Genomic DNA, 20963 nt, shown 5'->3' on the forward strand with positions numbered 1-20963 from the left:
TGGGGAACATAGCACCTCAATGCAAAAAGGCTTCCTTCTACACGATAATTGCAGAGTCTAGGGGCCTGAGTTTCCCAGACAACACGGTCTGAAATTTAATTATCTGCTCTTCGGAAAAAGCTACATTGCAAAACTGCACTTTTGGCGAGTAATGTCAGGCTGTTATTTGAGTAACACAGGAATTCACTAAGCAAATCCCCCCTGCTGTTATTAACGAAACAGTCACCTTCGTAAAAGGTAAAGGCAAGATAATGGCTTTCTTCACAGCAACAGACACTTCTCGTGCAAATGCACACTTAACAGTTTTTTTTTATCTTTAGAAATTGCATAGTGTTATCCTCTTACCATGTGCAGAATAAACTCGATCACTCCCATAGTCCAGTCAGTCTCAGAAGTGTTGGTTTACTGCGTTTTTTTTTAATCATATCCGTCAAGCTCCATGACATTATAGACCGACTAAACAGCAATAAAGCCAGACTCAGAGCAGCCAAAGATAACACGGACAGGCTGTGGAAACATTAACATTCCACCGTTTAAAGATCAGGCTTGGAGGGGGAGAAACATCGATAGGATCCCATTAGTTAAGTGTGCCCTTAGGTTACCCGAAATTTGATCAGAGATAGACCCTTTTTCCTTCCAGACACGAACCATTAGACGTTATGGCAACAACAAAAAAGCTGCTCTCCTCCTCTGAAAGTACTCCTCCTGCACTCCTCCTTCTCCTCCTCCTTCTCCTCCTCCTCCACCTCCTCAGTGGTCGAGGTTGTGCGGCAGGATCAGGATGAGCTCGGTGACGTCAACCTTTTGTTATCACCTTTAACACTTTGCAAGGTGGGAACACTTTTCCTCTGTCGTTATATTAGGAGGTGCTATTTGCAGACGCGCTGAGAGCAAGGTGTGCGCGCATCTGCACCATGAGAGAAGCTACTCTAAATTTGGATTTAATGCATGCATGTCCCACTGAGTGTATTAGATACTAGCAGTGGGAAACAACTTAGTGACAGCTCCCATACTTTATAATTACACAAGATAACACACAACTTCCCCCACAGCTGGCTGGAACTCACATTTTCTCTTGAGTTGGTATGAAACAACCTGCACCATAAATACCACAATGATATAATCGTGATTTGGCAGGCACATGGACATCTTTTTTACTCCTCACTGCTTGTTGTCATAATGCAAAAAATTGCTAAACAGCTCAACTACACAAGCCCAGTTTCATTCAGGTAACACCACCTTTAGGCAGGAATACATGGCTACTTCAGTGCCTGAAAAAAAGATGTTTGGCTCCTAACAGACAGCAAGCCGTGAGGTGTATCCACAGACAATACAGGGAGCAGTACAGTAGCTATAAAGCTGCATGTTGCCAGTCGGGGTGCCAGCTGACTGCCCAGGCTCCTGGCTAGCTAACCTAGCCAGCCAGTCTGAAACATACACAGTCCCATTGTTGCCTCCTCAAGCTCTCCTCATATTTATGCCACAATTTGAGAGGACGTCACACAGTATCAGGCAGTAGCCGTATTATAAAGAGACAACTACTTACTCTCCGTTTTCCTCTGCGAAAGGCATCGTTTAGTACGTCGCCATGGTTTAAAACGGACAGATTTTCTCCCGTTGCCCTGCGCTGCCGAATCACTGCTGTTGCTGCTGTCTGCGGCAGCAACTTCCGGCGCATGCGCAGAGCCTGGGAGCAGTCCAGACTGCGCTGGTCTCTGCGCAGGACACCGAGCGGTTTAAAGGGACAGGCAGCGTGGGATTTTATTGGACGGGTACATATTTGTAGGACATTATTGAAATAACCTGTCATCATTGTTACAGCTCTACAATATCAAAGTTCATGTTCAACTCGTTTTTAGTTATGTATATTTTTGTTTGTTGTTAAGCTTGTTGTAAGCTCTAGGAAGAAGTATTCACAATTTGATCATTTTAGATGCAATATATTAATAATAATGATTACTTCAAGGTGTGTTACCCTACTAAATTCACTTTGCATATGATCAGTGAGGGTAACTAAACATATTTAGTGAAATGCTGCAACTAAGTAGCCTACCCTGCAATTTCTTTTTAAAGATACATGAATTGATTTTGATTGAATTGTTGCCAATTCAGAAGGACTTGTTTTACTGCCCTTAGCCAAATTGTATAAGTGTACACCAACATTAAGCCAATTACTCTTTGTTTACTAAGCGATACGTCTAGATTCAAGATTTTTAAGATTCAAAGGTTTTATTGTCATGTGCCCAAAGCTACAGTGTAGAAATGGCAATTAAATTCTTCTGACCTGAGCTCCTCTAGGCATTTACAGTGATGTTAGTAGGGATACCAAATGTGTGGAACATCATCAGTTAACATGACACTTAACCTCTAGGGATATGCTGGAAAGGTTTTGTCTCTGTATTTTGGGTGAAAAATACCTACTGAGGGACACACCAAATGTTTGTTGAGGATGTCATGAACATAGATATATGGTCATGAAGGTCATCAATGTGTTAGCACAAAAAAAAATTTGAATATAAAGACCACAAAAAAAAGAAGAGAGGAACAAAATTAATAGACATGATCATAAACATTTACAAAAAAAAACACATCACACTAACTAAATGCATGCTTATTATGTGGGTCTTCAGTTGTCCCTTTAAGTGTCAGCAAAGCTAGCATAATGTATCTAGAGAGGGTCATATACCAACGTCAGAGGACCTTTGGGCTCTTGTTATTGATAAGGAGTTAAAGTCCTAAGTGTCAGAAAGTGCTTTATCATTATGTGCTTTGTAAGAACCTTAAAATCAATCCTAAAGGTAATGGAGAGCCAAAGCAGTGTGGCTAAAGCAAGAGTGACTGCAGTTTCCCAGTCTTTGTTTTGGCAGCAGTTCTGAACTTGTTGAACTTTTTCAAACAGCCTTTTTTGGTAAGCCAGTAAAAAGGGTTTTACAATACTCCAATTTGCAAGTTGTGAAAACATGAATCAGTTTCACAGCTAGAGCAGCCTTGCTTTTTTGCAGCATTTCTTAGGGGGATGCATTCTGTCTTGGTAACTTTGCTAATGTGGGCTTCAAAGTCCAAGATGAGTTTTTACTTCTGATTTAGTATGGTGAGTTCCCAAGCCTATGTCTCTCTCTTGCATTTATGCCCTAATACCTAAATATAGATTGTTGCTGGTCGATTGTTTTATTGAGAGACAATCGACCATAGTTGGCTCAACAGAAGAGTGTAATTGTAATACTCAAATATAAATGTATGAAATGTTATACTCATCTGTTTCACTGGCACAAAATGTATCCTTCGGCTGTATTGTCCTTGCATCATTTTTTTCTTCACATATTGTGAATCTTGTGGAAGACGACACAGCCAGTGAGAAAACTCTGCGGTCAATAGTGTCACATGCTTTGTGATTTGATGAAAGGTTCTATTTGTGCAGCCTGATGTGTATGGCTCCCTAATCAAACACTTATATTTATGTGACAACTAAAATAAATTACTCCATTACAACCACCCACCTGCCCTCTCCACAGTATTGATGGTATTTTATTACCAGAGAGAGACAGATGGACAAAGCTGAACATGGTGGAAAGTGATGGGAAGGTTGCAGAATGTGTGTCATGTCAGGTTAGAACCTGCACAAAAGTAATCAAATGAGAAGATTAGAGAAAAGAATCACAGATGTCCAACTGCACAAACAGCATTGTGGAGGATAACTCCATTGGCCTGGGTTCCAGTACGATCTGGGCTTATTACAATACTCCAGCCAATTTAGGCCTGCAAGCTTCACTTCCCCCATCAGCAAGTGAAAGCGGGGAGAATTTGGTCTGAAAGCCCAATCACGCACAGCGCTCGGAGTTCAGCAGGTGGGGAAGTAGCAGCAGCAGGCTCCATCACGCAATAATACAAAGTTAATGATGCAGAGCGGTGTTTTTCTCCATACCAAAGAAAGACATCAATGCAGGATGTTTAAGAACGCTGCTCCTAAATACGCTTTTTAAATTCACCACTGACGTGATTGATGATTTCAAAGAGAGGCATTATTGATCCACTTCACAGACAAGTCCCATCGATTGCAAGTCTAGAATGAATACAAGTTTGTTTCCCCCTTTATCTCCCCCACTGAGAAAGAGATTGTACAATCAGAGCATCAGTGTGACCTATATGGGTAGTTTGGGAGCTAAATCCCCTCTTTTAAAAAGCAGCCTGAGCAAGTACGTATGCAGTGATTACTGAACGGAGGGGCCTTCGAGGACATCCAGGACCTCATGTGTGACGTAACAGTTCAATCTCACTGCTTTCTCATTTATCAAGTGTGGAAATTCATTTATCCACTCATTAATCTGTGGGATGCTTTAGAAATAGCCTATCTGCGTTGGAGTCCTCAGCATGAGAAAGTTGAGGAGCTGCTGTTTTATAGACAGTCAGCCAGCTGCAGCATCACGCCTCTCACTGCAATCGGCAGTGATGGAGTGATGGATGCTCTGACGCACTGACAGATTGTGTTTTTGCTCCCTGTTAACATGCCCCATGGCTCACACTTATTATTCCATGAACTTACTCATGAGACGCCAGATCTTCTTGCCAATTATTGCATGTCTAATCCCAGACAGTGTTATTAGCAAATCAACAGGAGAGGCTGCTAGGGTGCACGGCCACACACAATTCTGCATATTCAGGAAGATCTGACCTGTTCACTATCAATACAAAGTGTTCTGTTAGAATTACAGAAAACAAGATTGATTGGGAATCAACAGCGTACTGAATTGCAGCACCAGAGGGAGGGTTTCCATCACACCATGCTAAATCTCATTGGCAAGTGCACTTCAAATGGCAAAGTGGGCTGCAGCTTATGATTAAATGGTCTGCAGGCGAAGCCTTTTTGTCTTCTTTTTTTTTTTTTTGAGGGAGAGAGAGCTCTTTCTGAAGGCCAAAGTTAATGCAGTCATAGAAAGAACTCTGGTACACTCCCACGTAAAATGGCCATGTGAGGAAAGCCCGGAGGGAGAAAAGGCCTTGAATGAATTTAAGAGGGAGCGAGAGGGAGAGTGGGAGGGAGGCAGATAGAGAGAAAGTTCAAACATTACTGATCCTCAAATATCCTTTTGGTATGGTTCAATTGGAATTCGGCAGTAAGTGACTGCTAAAAGCTCCATTTTGTATTGTTGTCCTTCCATTGCGGCAGAGCTTTTAGAGTTAGATGATGACAGATTGTGAGCTACCTGATATCCTTCATCATCCTCCCCAGTGGAGGTGTTTGTTCCGCCCTGAGCAAGTCCTCGAGGACTAGCAAACAGCCGGCGTGTTTGATGGACTACAGGGAGACATCTGCTCTGCCTGGTTTTGCCATACAGAATGAAAACAACACGTTACAGTAATCAATCAATATGCAAACTGTGTCCTTTTAGTGCTGTGATTAACCTTACACACGTCATGGTTATCAAGTCATTATGTCAGCTTGTCATTGTGAATTAGTTCTGAAGAGCTGCGGGGTGTGAAAGCATGCAGTGTTGCCATAATGCTTTAAGCGTGTATGTTCAATATATCGTCGACAACATTGTCACAACTGTGCTTCAAGCACCCTCAGGGATAAGCTCTGTTCTGTGCACTCAAGGGACAAGAGGGATAGGAAAAGTTGGAACGCTGCGATCTGATTTGTGGTTATGGGCGCACCATCCCTCACAAAGTAATCTACAGACTATCACCCCAGACAAAAGATCCTTTGAGAGCCTGTCATCCTTTTTAAACTGCCATTTGCTCATGTTGGTGGATGTGTGTTTGCATTATGATGAGCTGATTTTGGAATAGCCGCTGACCGTTTTTAGCCTCCAATATATCCCTGCTATACACAGGTGGCTCGCAAACTGGGGCTCAGGTGCATTCTGAGTTACTGAAAAACAACATGGATGGAGTGTCTCCACATCCATTTCTTTATAGCTATTACATCAACATATTTGTGTTTTTATATTATTACAACAAACAATAATGCTGTTCAGTATTTACATTTGCTTTCTGTCCCATTTGATTACATGAATATTGTTTGCTTATTCCTGCACTTGCACCTTTATGTTAATTGCACTATTTCTTTACACTATTTTACATCCTCATTTAATTGTATGTGTAAAGTTTATTTTTGCACTATTTGAGGGGACTGAAGATTTTAAGACTTTCATTGCCACCAACTACACTGTTCTACTATGTAACTAAACATCTGTTAAATATTTGAATCTTGAACTTGCACTATATGTTATCTTTGATATTCTCGTGTTGCTTTTACTTGCATGATTTCCTTTTTCAATGAGCGCTGTTGGAGGGAGTGTTAGATCCAAGATTTGTATTGCCATGACTGCTTCTCTGTAATTGCTGTCAATTTGAAAAGCTAATAAAGATCCTTCTATCAAACAGTATGCAGGGTGAAATAACATGTTGTAGTTGACACAGTGGTCGCCAGGGGGCGGTGTAGTTTCCACACGACACTCTGTGAGAAGCTCTTTAAAGCGGAAGATGTTTTTCTTTGGTCAAAACAACATGGTTCCCCCCTGTAATGGCAATGTGAACAAGCAGCGCTCACCTCTGAAACGATGAATAGTGTAATATTATCTGAAATATAACAGTAACAGTGACGGAAGCTCCATGGCGCTCAGATTGTGCTCGCGGGTTCTTAGAGACTCCTCCCTCGTCTCGAGACTGCTCCTCGGGACTACTCGACAGGAAAGTGCGACATGGTTCCTAACAGCCGGTTAGTCCAAAACAGGGCTTTCTGCTGCTCTTTTATTTGTATTTTTCTCGCAAGGAAAGTATTAGGGTGTTAGTTAAGCATGGTGTATTTAGAATATCAGCCTATAGGCGTAATGTGACGTTTATATATAGCTGGGCGACCCAATAAATCAGGCATCTCTTAGCTCTGCTGAGGCCCAGGCTGCTTTTTCCATCAATAACACCTGTTTCATCCGAGGAGACGTTTCATTAACAGGGTACAGGTAGAATACATGACAATAATGACAGCATAGGTGAACAATGTGTGATTTTCCATTTCAGGGATATACTTTTACAACAGTGACTTCCATGTATGTGCAAAATGCTTCATTAGTCTGACAGGTATTATTTAAACTCCCCTGCATTCAAAATATGTTTTACACATTGTTACTCTGTTAACATTTAATTTTTATAAAAAATACATTTGGTAAGTGTATCACAAGTCTTCAGGGACAATATTGACAACAATTTAGAAGATGTGAGAGAAAGGAAAATTAATTGAACATTTATTATAAGTTTCGATTAATTTGTTGATTATTGTTTTCAGGGGTGTCAAACTCAAGGCCCGGGGGCCAAATCCGGCCCGCAATCTCATTTTCTGGGCCCCGCAAGAGCTTGCAAAGAATATAACACGTTTATTATACGGTTACATGCCGCTTTACAGAAGCACGTTGCCCATAAACTACATATTCCACGATGCATCTTGTTTTGTGACATGCGCACTGAAGAGACTTGCAATTATTTTCCCTAGACTTCTGCTTTCAGACATAGTTAATTATTACCCAATCCGATAATAATCCAATGCAGGGGCAATAATGTAATATAATACCTTATTTTATATATTTATATATGTATTTTTATATAGTCTTAAAGTTACAACCGGCCCTTTGAGTGCAACCCTAATGCTAATGTGGCCCGCGATGAAATTGAGTTTGACACCCCTGGTTTAGATTAATTCATTCATTATTTGGTCTAAAAAATGTCATAATAGTTAAAAATGTCCATATCAGTTTTTGAAAGTCCAAGTAAGATACATTTCTCGTTTTTTGTGGGACCAAAACCCAAATCAATTCATGTTAATATGCCATAAAGCAGTAAAAAACAGCACATTTTCCAATCTTAAAAGGATGAAATAAACATTTTCTGCCACATAGAAAATTGCTTTAAACAATAAAACTATTATCAAAAGCTATTCTGTATAACTCTGTCCTACATGCAGACTTGCATGAAGGCATGCCATTATTTCTAAACTCAATCTGATTGGGTTCTGTAATGACTTTTTATGAACGCATTTACGAACGCATCGTTATACTGTGCCATAATAACACCCAAGGGCTTATTATGAATGAGTAACCTTGCAGCCTTGCTGGCAGAGAAGTGATGGAAATGTTTTTATGTGTTCACAGGAAGCAGCAGAGGACGGAGGAATGGATTTATCTTCACTCCTGCTTGTTTTATTACATCAGATGCATTTCTCAACAGACTGATGAAAGGCAAAGCAGTGGAGGCAGACGGCAGTTCTTATCGCCTGCCAGTGTCAGTTCTAACAGACAGCGGTAATCAGAGATTTACATCCCTGAACTCATCTGATAAACTCCTGCTGACGCCATTCTGTCGCAAATCCAAAGTTATAAATCCCTTCTTTGTTTCTCTAATGATTTATTTTGTGTGTTTTCAGCTGAACAATTATCCTTGTTAATGAGACATCCAGATCAGCCTGAAAATGCAAAGGTTTTGAAAGTGGCCCTCATAGGGGCCCCCAATGCTGGGAAGTCCACATTGTCCAATCAGCTCCTTGGAAGAAAGGTATGTGTCTTTTAAAACATGTACATTGATATTCATCTGAAGGAGGTGTTCAATGTCTAAAGTCAGTAATCATTTCTTTAAGGTGTTTGCCGTGTCCAAGAAAGTACACACTACACGGTCACGGGCCGTGGGCGTCCTGACGGAGGAGGACACACAGATAGTAAGACCTTCCTCATGTCTCTATTGTTATATTTAATGCCATTCTAAAAACCAAACATTAACCCATTTGTGTATTGTTTTGTAGATCTTACTGGACACTCCTGGTCTCACTACTTTATCAAAGGTCAAAAGGTGCTTTGTTATTTTATTTATATTTTTAATGTCTGTAATCTACATCCAGTTGTATCATAAAATGTAATATGATTGGCTGCTCTGTTTCCACAGACATAATCTGGAGAAGGCATTGCTTGAGGATCCCTGGAACACAGTTAAAGAAGCAGACATAGGTATGATGTAAATGAACTCTGAACCTTTTTATAAGTCGGACCTGAGGTGCACCTTTCTTTATGATTCCATCATTTATCAAAGTTACCATTTAAGAATAAAAAAACAGTGCTGAGTTCCAAGTGTTTGTTATTGTGTCTGTTTTCCAGTGGTGGTGTTGGTGGATGTGTCCGACCGCTGGATGTGCGGCAGGCTCGACTTCGAGGTGCTCAAATGCCTGGCCCAGCACACTGACATCCCTGCAATCCTGGTGCTCAATAAGGTACTCTTCCACAGAATGACACATTCATTACAAGCCTGTTAAATGCTGCTAAAGTAATACATATTGACAGCAAGTTATGGATATAGTTCATTGATTACTGATTGTTCTTTTCAAAGGGCTACATTAAACAGTTAGTCACTGTATCTTTCAACCCCCAGTGCGACTTACTGATGTGTTGTAATAGTAAAAAGTATTGTTATAGTAATAATACAACAGAGGCTCTATGACATACAGGAAGAAGATACTGTACTTTGGATGCATGGGTAATACTTGGGTAGAATTAGGATCAGTTGACAAGAATATAGAATATAGAATATCCCAGACTTTCCTTGCCAACATCCCAGAACATTCAAATGAATGTTAACCTGCACTGAGGAGTCTTCCTGATGTCTTCACTGATGCCCCCATGTGTCTCAGGTGGACCTGTTGAAGACTAAGGACCGGCTGCTGGACATCACAGCAGAGCTGACATGTGGAGTGGTGAACGGACGCAAGCTGCGGGTCAGGACAGTGATCAAGCCTCCGAAGGCTGAAAAGAGGTCCGAGAGGCAGCCAGAGCCATCGCCCGACGAGGCCCCCGCGGGGCTGGAAGGAGACGCTGATCCCAGCTCTGCTCTGAGCAGAGAGCAGCTGAAGGCTCTGAGGAGTCAGCAGGGCTGGGCTCACTTCAAGGACGTCTTCATGCTGTCTTCTGTGGACAAAGAGGACGTTGACACACTGAAGGTACACATTCTACTATGGCAGGTTAAACAGTGATATCCCAGGCAGGCCCATCTGGAGGACAGGATGCATGTTGTGTCATAAATGATTGTATTGTTACACTTTATAAAGATATAAGTTCACCATCAGCAGCAAAACCCTTATAATATCATATTAATACACCACTGTATATATTGGAGTACAATGTGCACATTTTTACTTCTTATTTCTTTCTTAATTTATTCTTTTTATTTGATCTTTTATTGGATATTTTACTTATTTCTCTGTATGTTTTATATGAATATCCTTAATTTATTTAAGTTTTTTATTGCACATTCTTCTTTTTTACTTACATATTTTTATTCTAATTTATTTTTATTTAATCCTTTATTTGACATTTTACTTTAACTACTTTTGTTTAAGGTAATGTCTTTTTCCTTTTCTTTTCTTTACTGATAATAATCATGCTTTTATCTGAATGTTGTAGAACTACTTTATGGTTGCGGCTAAGCCCGGCTCGTGGCAGTACCACAGTGAAGTCCTGACCGACCAGACTCCAGAGCAGATCTGCACCAACACCATCAGAGAGAAGCTTCTGGAGAATCTGCCACAGGAAGTGCCCTACTCCATCACACAGGTGAACCAGTTTACCGATAGATAGACAGAGATCTGACTACACCATCACATCTCCCTGCACTGATCCTGGGGATGACTGAAAGCTGACATGTGCTTGGATTCAGCCATTTCACACTTTGGGATTATTTTCATTGTTTGTCGTCTGTATTTACAGCTACTGTACAATTCCTCAATTTACAATTGTCAATACTTTTTTTGTGTATGTCCAATTGGTGCTGATGATAAATGTATTTAATGGAAGCAATATCTTGCACGGCTAACACAACCTCAGTACTTTGCTGAAGAGGCCCAATTGGCTTTTTGGGGTTTTCCCTTTTCTGTAGGGAGTTTCTCTCCCCCCCCCCCCCCCCCCCCCCCTGCCTAAAACAGTGACACCACTGTGTAACACTCACGCTGCTATTGGCCAGTGCACCAACATATTGTAGGTGATTGGCTAAGAGGTGGGACATCTTTAAATGGTTGACCAATCACAACAGACCCAGCCAGCTAACCAATCAGAGCAGACTGGGCTCTGGTTTCAGACAGAGGGGGAAAAGAGGTGCTGTGAGAAAAATAAAGAGCTTTTTGAACATTAAAGCATGGACACATGTCACAGTAGAGGTACAAATATGAACCTGAAGAAAATCACAATATGTCCTCTACAATATTTCAATCTTTCTGTTTCAGTCTATTGAACTCTGGGACGACGGAGAAAATGGAGAGCTGGATATTTCTGTGAAACTTTATACCAAGAAAGACACTCACATGGTAAGTGCTCTCCACACATTTCTTGGTTTCGAAGATGGGAAGTATCTCTTGTGCTTTAACACATCATTAAAAACTATGTATAGATGCATATTGAAAGTATTGATTACGTTTAGCATACATTTGATTTGACTTGGCTTTAAAAGGCAAATGACACAAGCTGGCAAATAAATGTCAGGTGTAAAATGTGGCCTTCATTTGCCGTGTGTTTTTATCTTGTAAATATTTGAGCAGCCTTTCAAACCATACATATTTGATGTGAGGAATATTTGAAGCTACATCTGCCGTGCTGAAATGTTTCAAGGCTAGTGACCTTTAAGAAGACTGACTCAGACCTTTCCTCAGCTCTTCCATTCAACACAGGAAGGACTTTCACAAATGTACAACTCACAGGGACGAGTCAACAAAGGGATCGAAATATCATTTATTTGATGAATATCTCCTGAGAAAAGGCTATCTTGTCAAGATTTCTTTAAATGAATATTAAATATATATGTTGGAGGTCACTGCAGCCTTTTAGAATGCTTCAGGGTGAAACGGATTATGGCTATTTTATAGAAACTGCATAAAAAAGAACAGCTGTATTTGTTTGAACCTAATGTCCTTTTTTTGGTAAATCTTCAGATATCATTAAACTATTTTCCACAGGGTCCTTTTTATTTGTGTCTTTCAAACCTGCATTACTGACAGATACACAATATGTTCCGCTCCCTGACACGGCTGTGCTTCTTCTCTCCACAGCGGATGGTGATCGGGGCCGGGGGCCAGATGGTGGGCCGCATGGCCCGGGAGGCCGGAGAGGACCTGAGCCGAGTCTTCCTGAAAGACGTGAGGCTGAAGCTCTCTGCCAAGCTGAAGGTCTGAGGAGGGTAGAAGCACTTTAATGAAACAGATCCTGCTGGATTTAAGATCCCTCTTGGCTACGCAAAGACGGACATGAAAAGAGGAACTAGAGAGAGGACTCTGCTCATGAGTGGAGCTGTATGAAGACATGGACCTGTTTGAAGGAGAGAAAGAGGACTGTTGAAATTGCATCTTCTGTCTACCTGCATCAGCAGCAACCTTTCATGCAGTCTCAGAAGATACTATTAAAGCTTTGTACCCTCTAAGTTGCTGTTATTATGGGGGTAGAAAACTAAGGAGTGCCTTTACTAACTTTAGAGACATTTAACACATCGGTAAAGTGCCATTTAAGGACTACTACACCCACAAAATAATAATTTGTATATCAGTTACTCACCCCGTTACCTTGACGAAAGAAGTCTGGATGAAGTAAATTAAATAGGTTCTGTGTTTGAGAAAAGCAAAACTATATTAAAACCCCCCTAACTTAATAATCCAAGTTCTAATTCTAAAGTTTAAAACACTGTTTATGTGGAAGTCTATGAAAAAGGTCATCAATTCATCTAGGCTTTTCTCTGTTTCTTAATTCTAGGTTCAGATAACGGGGTGAGTCATTGATACACACATGATGAATGTGTGAGAGTGGATCTGTGAAGGTAGCATTTATTTAGCAAAGATGCATTTGAGGCAGCGAAACATGACACAGACTCTCATCAGATGGATGTTTTGACACGAGCCTGACAGGGCGTTCATGGCTGAGCAGGTTTGGCGAGCTTTGAAAAGGCCTGATGGTTTATCTTTGGCTCTCAGAGCTCTTTACTTGGCGGGCCCTGCACCGTCATGTTCACTCAGACGTCCCTGATGCACCATCCTGTTCCCTCCACTCCCACATCACTTTAGCCTTCTCCACCGCCTTTGAAGTGTGGCCATCCGTCCCTGAGACTATCACTTTATGTTCCGCTGCTTTCTTCCCTTCTCCTCCTCCTCCTCCCTTGCTTGTTTGGCTCTTATAAAGCCCGGCTCTGCCCCCGAGGGTGAAATGGTCTCCCTTAATGGCTGGCAGTATGGAGCACTAACCTGATGCTAAAATGGGTCAGATAATGGTGATTGGATTTATCCCTGCTGTCTGTGAGTTAACTTGACGGTTTCTCTATCCGGGGCATCTTGATGAATAACCAGCTAGTGGCCTGAAGCAGGTGGTTGGGGGGGGGGGGCCTTGAATGTCTCACAGAAGCCCTTCAGGCTCCCCTTGCTTTCTGCGACGCCTGCTCCCAACTGATTAGATAAGACGGTTGCGCGGCAGAGATCTTCACTTAGACAAGCCAACTGCTGCTTCCAAATACTACAGAGTCATCTTCAAACAGGATATTTAGGATGCTGACACATACACACACACTTTGCACAAAATAACGAGACACTTGTTCGTTTGGGAGCAATAAGCTTTATTTTACGCACATGAAAAGATGTCACTGTCTTGTTCCTGGAGGTCCTGATGACATTGAGCGAGGGCCGTATAACCCTTACCCTAACTGAAAATCAGTAATGGTAACGGTTTGACGGCCCCCCCCCAGAGCAGGCAGTTAGGAGCCAGTGTGCGCGGATTGAGCCGCTGGGAGAATGAAAACCCTGGATAGTACATCATCTATACTGTAGTGTCTCTTTATTAAACTTACAGTATAAGATGATATCCTGTCCGGGGCACAATACATAACAACCAGCAGAGGGATCCTGACGGGGGTCTGCGGGGCAAAGGGAGAGGGTCATTAGGGAGGCAGTGAAGGTCAACCAATGAAATGTTAATTATATGCTAAAAATGCTATTTAAAAAAAGGCAAAGGCATGTATGCGAAGTGAATAATATGTAATTAAAAAGAATCCTTAATTAAAAAGGCTGGGATTTAGTTGCATAAATGAATTATGTGATTATTGTTTTAATTTTCAAACAAATACAACTGCAGGTATACAACAAATAAATAAGATGAAGAAATAAAATAATTATTTAAAAATGTAAAAAAATAAGTAAACAATGTTTACTATTTGTTTTTGTATTAAAGTAATAAACCAACAAAAAATATGTAATTTTAAAAAGATCCTTAGTTACAAAGGCTGGGATTTTGTTGTATAAATGAATTATGTAATGTTGGTTTTACAAACAAATACAACTAAATAAATATAAACAACAGACAACAAATAAATAAGATAAAAAAAATTAAATAATTACTTACAAATGTAAAAAAATAAGTAAACCATTTTTGTTTAAACCAACAAAAAATGATATCCTATGTTGGCAAAATAAATTTAAAAAAAACATCTTAAATTCTACACAGCCTCCCTCTCACCTGCTGCAGGGCCCCCGGCTGCGTGAGGCCCCAGCGACTCCCCCCCCTCTCTCTCTCTGTGTCACTCACCTCCCATGCAGGGTGCCATCTCTCATGTTCCGCTGACACTTCCCTTCACGTGCTCATGCGTTATGGCCTCTGTGTCCCCGTCCTCGGCTCCTCACTGCTCTGCCTGCCGGGCCCCGACACTTAAAGGCTCCCGGCTCATTAGCATACCGTGAGGACATCTGGGGGGGACAGACAGAACGTGGGGGGGGGGGGGGGGGGGCTTTCTCTTATCTGGTCCTAACCTGACCGTCCACACCCTCAGAAAAACACCACAGTGTCAATTTTATTTTTCAGTAAATATACTTTTATTAAAAATGAGAAGCAGGAATCGTTGATTAACACCTTTCTTAACCTTAATTATAGTCAATTATAGTGTCATTTTATACCAAAGTTGGCTTTACTATATACATAAAGCCGTTTAACAGCATCATATGTTGTATCTATGTATGTATCTCATTATCTATCGATATTTCTTTATTCATTATGTTTGTATTATCGTCTAGTCTACCCATACATTTCAACATTTTAAAAGTATAATAAATACTAGAAATATCATTTTAAATTCACACCAGATTCTCAGAAACAGGTTTATAATTTGTTTTTATATATTTACAAATACTTACACAAAATGTACTCTTTTTAAAGGATATTTTTTTGGAGCCCTCTTTACCATTGTCTGAAAAGTATTGAATTGAAACAATATTACATTCATACACTAGATGACCTGCTCCTAATATTGATATTCATTTGACCCCATTTGCATACAGGCCTTTATCTTTTTGAAACAGCACCCTTACCATATTTAATGACCCTTTCTCGGTCTGATGAAAGCACCCAGCAGTATGAGTTTCTCCATCATGTATTTAAAAGGATTAGAGCTTTATCTCCCGGTGTGGTGATACATCTTGAAGTCCTTTGAATCTCGTGGCCCTGGGATTTATGCGTGATGGATTCATGCATTGGAATGTAATGCTGCGATGTGTCAGCTGATGTCATGTTATCTGACTTATTAAACTATTTTGCATGCGCTCAGCTAGATCCCAGGATATGAAGAGCTGTGTTTTTTATTAGATATGTCACAGGGACACCGCACGTCAAATTCTCAGCATCAAATGATGTCCTGACTGTGAAGCGGTGCAGTTTGTCTCTTAAATAACAGACTGTCTTTGAGAAGAAATACGTCTTCAGGGGGGCTCGGCTCTCTGAAGTCATCTTTCACAATAAAACACATTGACTATACAGTTAAGAAAGTGGTCAAATTGTTATGGTTGAGCAGCGCAGGGAGGACCCAAGTGAAGACAGGCGATAGTTCAACAGCAAAAAAACTTTATTCAAGGCAACAGGATCAACAACAAAAACAGACAGGAACTCTATCTCCCTCTAAGCACAAAAAGGAACCCACAAAACCCCAACAGAAAACAAGAACTTAAATACACACATGGCCAATCAAGACACAGCTGGGGAGGGGAGGGAAAACACAAAGACATAGGTGAACAGAATCAGGTAATCACACAGGAGGGAAAACACAGACAGGAAACAAATACACACATGACAGACAGGGGGTGAACATCCTTGAATGAAAAACAGGAAGTCGACAGTCCTAGACAATTCCAAAATAAAACATAAAATAAACAGATCCTAACATAATTCCCCCCCTCAAGGGACGGATCCCAGACGTCCCTAAAAAGGTCAAGAAGGGCGGATGGAGGGGATCTGGAGGAGGGATCTGGGCAGGGGGCACGGCAGAGGTCGAGAAGGGGGACTCGGGTGGACAGCCCGGGGGCAAAGCAGAGTCCACAAAGGGGCGAAGGCCACAGCCGGCGAACTCAGGGGGCCGGGCATGAGGGCGAAGACCGCGGCACTCAGGGGGCCGGGCTCGAGGGCGAAGGCCACGCCACTCAGGGGGGCGGGCTCGAGGGCGAAGGCCACACCACTCAGGGGGGCGGGCCCGAGGGCGAGAGCCGCGGCCGGGAAAGTCAGGGGGCCGGGTTCGAGGGCGAAGACCGCGGCACTCAGGGGGCCAGGCTCGAGGGCGAAGGCCACGCCACTCAGGGGGGCGGGCTCGAGGGCGAAGGCCGCGGCTGGGGAACTCAGGGGACCGGGCACAAGGACGGGCAGGAGCTGGTGGAACCCCTGGCGGGTCAGGCGCAGACGGGACCCCGGACGGAACATGGGCCAGTGTCAGTGGGACCCACGACGGAGCAAGGGCCGGTGTCGACGGGACCCCAAACAGGACAGGACATGGCGTTGGCAGGAAACCCGGCGGAGCAGGTGTCGGTGGGACCCCAACAGGACAGGTCCTGGTGTTGGCAGGAAATCCGGTGGAGCAGGTGTCGGCTCGGCCCCCAACTAAACGGGTGTCGGCGGGACAGGTGTCGGCGGGACCCCCAACAGGTCAGGGCACGGAGTTGGCAGGACTCCCAGCGGAACCCCCAACGACACAGGACATGGTGCTGGCAGGACCCCCAGCGGAACCTCCAACGGACCAGGACATAGGGTAGGGACTTGAGAGGGGACTCGAGAGGGGACTGGAGAGGAAACTCGAGAGGTGACTCGAGAAGGGACTTGAGAGGGGACTTGAGTAGGGACTTGAGTAGGGACTAGAGGAGGGACTAGAGGAGGGACTAGAGGAGGGACTAGAGGAGGGACTAAAGAAGGGAATTGAGTAGGGACTTGAGGAGGGACTAGAGGAGGGACTAGAGAAGGGAATTGAGTAGGGACTAGAGGAGGGACCATGGCTGCTGGGGCCGGAACCAGGGCCTGAACCATGGCTGCTGGGGCTGGGACTGGAGCCGGAACTATGGCTGCTGGGGCTGGAATCCTGGCCTTGCGTTTCCTTCCATGCTGCCTTGAAGCCTTGTGGAGGCTCAGAGGTCCTCCAAAGGCCAGACGAGACCCAGCTAAAGGTTCCTTGAAAGGAGCCTTGTTGGGAACTGTGGCCGGCAGGGGGCTAGCATGCCATGGGCTAGCAGGCCAGGAAACAGGTTTGACCTCAAAGCTACCAAAAAAGTCCTCCACCCACTCGGGTAGTAACTCCCCTAACCAGGGCCTTGAGGTTACTTCTTGGCGTGCCGTTGAGATTATAGACTGCCTCTCTTCACTACTGGAGACATATCGACAGTCATTTTTAAAGCACATCAAATTGTACGTCACCTCGTACAGGCTGTCTGCTGGGTCCATCTTTGGTGGGTTCCTTCTGTTATGGTTGAGCAGCGCAGGGAGGACCCAAGTGCAGACAGACGATAGTTTAACAGCAAAAAAACTTTATTCAAGGCAACAGGATCAACAAAAAACCCAGACAGGAACTCTATCTCCCTCTAAGCACAAAAAGGAACCCACTAAACCCCAACAGAAAACAAGAACTTAAATACACACATGGCCAATCAAGACACAGCTGGGGAGGGGAGGGAAAACACAAAGACACAGGTGAACAGAATCAGGTAATCACACAGGAGGGAAAACACAGACAGGAAACAAATACACACATGACAGACAGGGGGTGAACATCCTTGAATGAAAAACAGGAAGCCGACAGTCCTAGACAATTCTAAAATAAAACATAAAATAAACAGATCCTAACACAAATAATATTAAGTCATATAAAGATAACAGAAAAAGTACATTTTATATTCTCATGATCTTCTTTTAAACAGCAGTGAAACCAAACTAAGAAAACTGAAATATTATAACGATCCACAACACCATGAGTCAGAAGCAGATACATAACACAAACATAATTATAATTGTCAGTTATTTCTCAGTGTTAGTTAAAAGAAAGTGTCATAAAGAACCTTTTTTGGAATAGTTTTCTTGTAATTCAACACACTATGTTATGTATGATTGAATGATTCACACAACATCTGCTCTGATCGCTTTAAAGTCTTACAATCTGGTTAGAAAAAAACATATGGCAAATATCTAACAGTGACATTTAGGAACATATGAAAAATCTAACTTTTCATATTTGGAGTTCTGATAACAGCTTGTAAACATCACAAAATACTGGCTGCTCCCTGACTCGCCACAATTGAAGAATGATAATGTTAATAACATATACAAAATGGAAAAAATGACTTTCTCTCTTTGCCTACAAAGGAATAGATTTACTAAGTCATGGTTCAAATGGGTTTCCTGTATCTGCCAGACACGGTCACATTTCATAGAGTTAACAAACTGCTGATGAGCTGATATACAGTTCTACCATCAAAATAAAATGGTGCTCGGTCTTCTCAAAAATATTGAGATGTGTTGTTTGTTTGACTGGAATTCTTCTTCTTCGAGTCCGTAGCAATATCAGATGTCGTTCTGCCAGTATCGGGCACAGGACACAGCTGATGGGGTAGTTTCTGCCAGGTCTTCTGGACTGCACCGGGGGGCATCGGCACATTCCAGTAGGACATTGTCTGCACTGATCCACAGCTGCACATTACATTACATTGCATTTAGCTGACGCTTTAATCCAAAGCGACTTACAATAAGTGCATTCGACCAGGAAGATACAAACTTGAAGAAAACAGAATCATATAAGTACATCAGGTTTCATAGAGCTAAAACATTTCAAGTGCTACTCAACTGGCTTTAGATAAGCCAGTCCTTTATTAGTATATAAGTGCTTTGTTAGTAATTGTATTGCTCGAAGTGGAGTCGAAAGAGATGAGTTTTCAGTCTGCGCCGGAAGGTGTGTAAGCTATCTGCCGTCCTGATGTCAATGGGGAGCTCATTCCACCATTTTGGAGCCAGGATAGCAAACCCACGTGTTTTTGCTGATGGGAACTTGGGTCCCCCTCGCAGCGAGGGTGCAGCGAGCTGTTTGGCTGATGCAGAGCGTAGTGCACGCGCTGGGGCGTACAGTTTAACCATGTCCTGGATGTAGGAAGGGCCAGATCCATTCGCAGCATGGTACGCAAGTACCATTGTCTTGAAGTGGATTCTAGCAGATGTCTTCTGTGGTGTAGTTCCACACTTTCATCAGTGCTTTGCACCTCCCCTGTTCCACACGTAGTCTATTAAGTGACTTCCAGGTTGTCCAGCCAAGGTCGTGGCCACTAGCGAGGCTTTCCGTTGGTGTGATTCCTCTGTCCAGCCATTCAAGAGCTTGTGTGTCATTTCTTTGCCATTCATCTTCCCAGATGTTGATCCTTGCTGCTTGTTTGGTTGTCTGGAGGGGCAGGACTGTCTGCATACAACTGGCTCTGGATCGGAGCCTGCGTGGGGGTGCTACGTGGCCATGCAAGGGGTGTCTGATGTCTGTCTCCTGTGTTCTCCGTTCATCTTGAGCGATACCTAGTCGTCTGATGTGCGGGGGGAGAGATGCCGGCTAGCACATAGAGGCACGGGACAGGTGTTGTCTTAACGCATCCCGTGATGATGTCATTCAAGGCTGTGTCGACCAGTTTGGTGTGACGTGATCGGCTCTAGCTTGAGCAGGCATACTCTGCTGTAGAGAAACACAGGGCCATGGCAGTTGCACGGATTGTTGGTGGATCTGCGCCCCACTTGGAGTTCACTAGTTTGCGCAGGATGTTGTTGCGGGTGTTGACCTTTGCTTTGGTGTTCTCCAGGTGTTTCTTGAAGGAGAGTGTCCTATCCAGTGTAACACCAAGATACATGGGATGCGTATGGTTGGACAGTTTGTGGCCATCCCAGGTGACGCTCAGTTCTTTTTTAGCGTCTCGGTTCCTCAGGTGGAAGCTGCATAGTTGGGTTTTTGATGGATTGGGTTTCAGGTGGTTGTTATTGTAGTACATTTCTTGGAGGGCACTTTCAAGGGCAGGCTCAATCTTCTGGAGGTCTACTTGTTGGGTGGTGATGCAAAGGTCATCTGCGTAGATGAAACGCTGGCATTCTGGGGGTAATGGCTGGTCGTTTGTGTATATGTTGAACAGGAGGGGGGCCAGTACGCTACCTTGTGGGAGGCCGGCTTTCCACTTGCTCCTCTGGTCATTTAACTGGACCTAGAAGCGCCTGTTGTTGAGGAGGCTTTTGATGACTTGACACAGATTCAGGTCACCAGTCATGTCCAGTAGTTTCCTGACCATTGTACGGTGTTGGACAGTGTCATAGGCAGCAGAAAGATCTATGAATGCTGCTCCAGTTATTTGTTTTCCTTCATACCCATCCTCAATGTGTTGGGTGAGGTTGAGTAGCTGTCCAGCACAGGAGCGGCCAGGACGGAAACCAGCTTGGTCTTTAGTCAGCTTGGTGTCTATGAGTGGCATGAGGTGTTGTAGTAGCAACCTCTCATAGAGCTTGTAAGTGATGCAGAGGAGGGAAATGGGTCAGTAGCTCTTTGGGGATGATGGGTCTTTGTCGGGTTTGGGGATTGCAACCACTTAGGGCTTTCTCCAGACAGGAGGGATGTTTTTTTGTGCCATACATGTGTTCAGCATCTCCAGGTGCTGGACTGTA

General features: G+C 43.1%; 2 protein-coding genes and 2 long non-coding RNA genes across 6 annotated transcripts in view; 1 reads left to right on the forward strand and 3 right to left on the reverse strand.

The window, feature by feature from the left end:
• fam222ba (family with sequence similarity 222 member Ba) overlaps window positions 1-1674 on the reverse strand; it is a 31703-nt gene extending 30029 nt beyond the window's left edge. For 2 of the 3 annotated variants that reach the window (XM_034233070.1, XM_034233072.1), the window contains exon 1: window positions 346-1531. The gene's annotated coding sequence lies outside the window, so the exon portion shown is untranslated. The other variant, XM_034233069.1, reaches the window with a different exon arrangement.
• A 4811-nt stretch (window positions 1675-6485) lies between these two features.
• eral1 (Era-like 12S mitochondrial rRNA chaperone 1) lies at window positions 6486-12435 on the forward strand. Its single transcript, XM_034232996.1, has 11 exons — window positions 6486-6718; window positions 8142-8291; window positions 8414-8541; window positions 8624-8701; window positions 8786-8832; window positions 8926-8987; window positions 9135-9247; window positions 9665-9970; window positions 10434-10583; window positions 11249-11329; window positions 12068-12435. Exons 1-11 carry the CDS (start codon window positions 6613-6615, stop codon window positions 12188-12190), a joined length of 1344 nt encoding a protein of 447 aa, XP_034088887.1. The 5' UTR covers window positions 6486-6612; the 3' UTR covers window positions 12191-12435.
• LOC117557256 lies at window positions 11736-12614 on the reverse strand. The gene is made up of 2 exons (XR_004570687.1): window positions 12575-12614; window positions 11736-12186 (listed from the first exon to the last, which is right to left on the reverse strand). It is a non-coding gene; the product is annotated as an uncharacterized LOC117557256 (long non-coding RNA).
• A 976-nt stretch (window positions 12615-13590) lies between these two features.
• LOC117557255 lies at window positions 13591-14721 on the reverse strand. Its single transcript, XR_004570686.1, has 2 exons — window positions 14577-14721; window positions 13591-13908 (listed from the first exon to the last, which is right to left on the reverse strand). It is a non-coding gene; the product is annotated as an uncharacterized LOC117557255 (long non-coding RNA).
• Between the last annotated feature and the right edge of the window lie 6242 nt (window positions 14722-20963).

This window comes from Gymnodraco acuticeps, unplaced genomic scaffold (genome assembly GCF_902827175.1).
Source record: "Gymnodraco acuticeps unplaced genomic scaffold, fGymAcu1.1, whole genome shotgun sequence".
NCBI lineage: Eukaryota > Metazoa > Chordata > Actinopteri > Perciformes > Bathydraconidae > Gymnodraco > Gymnodraco acuticeps.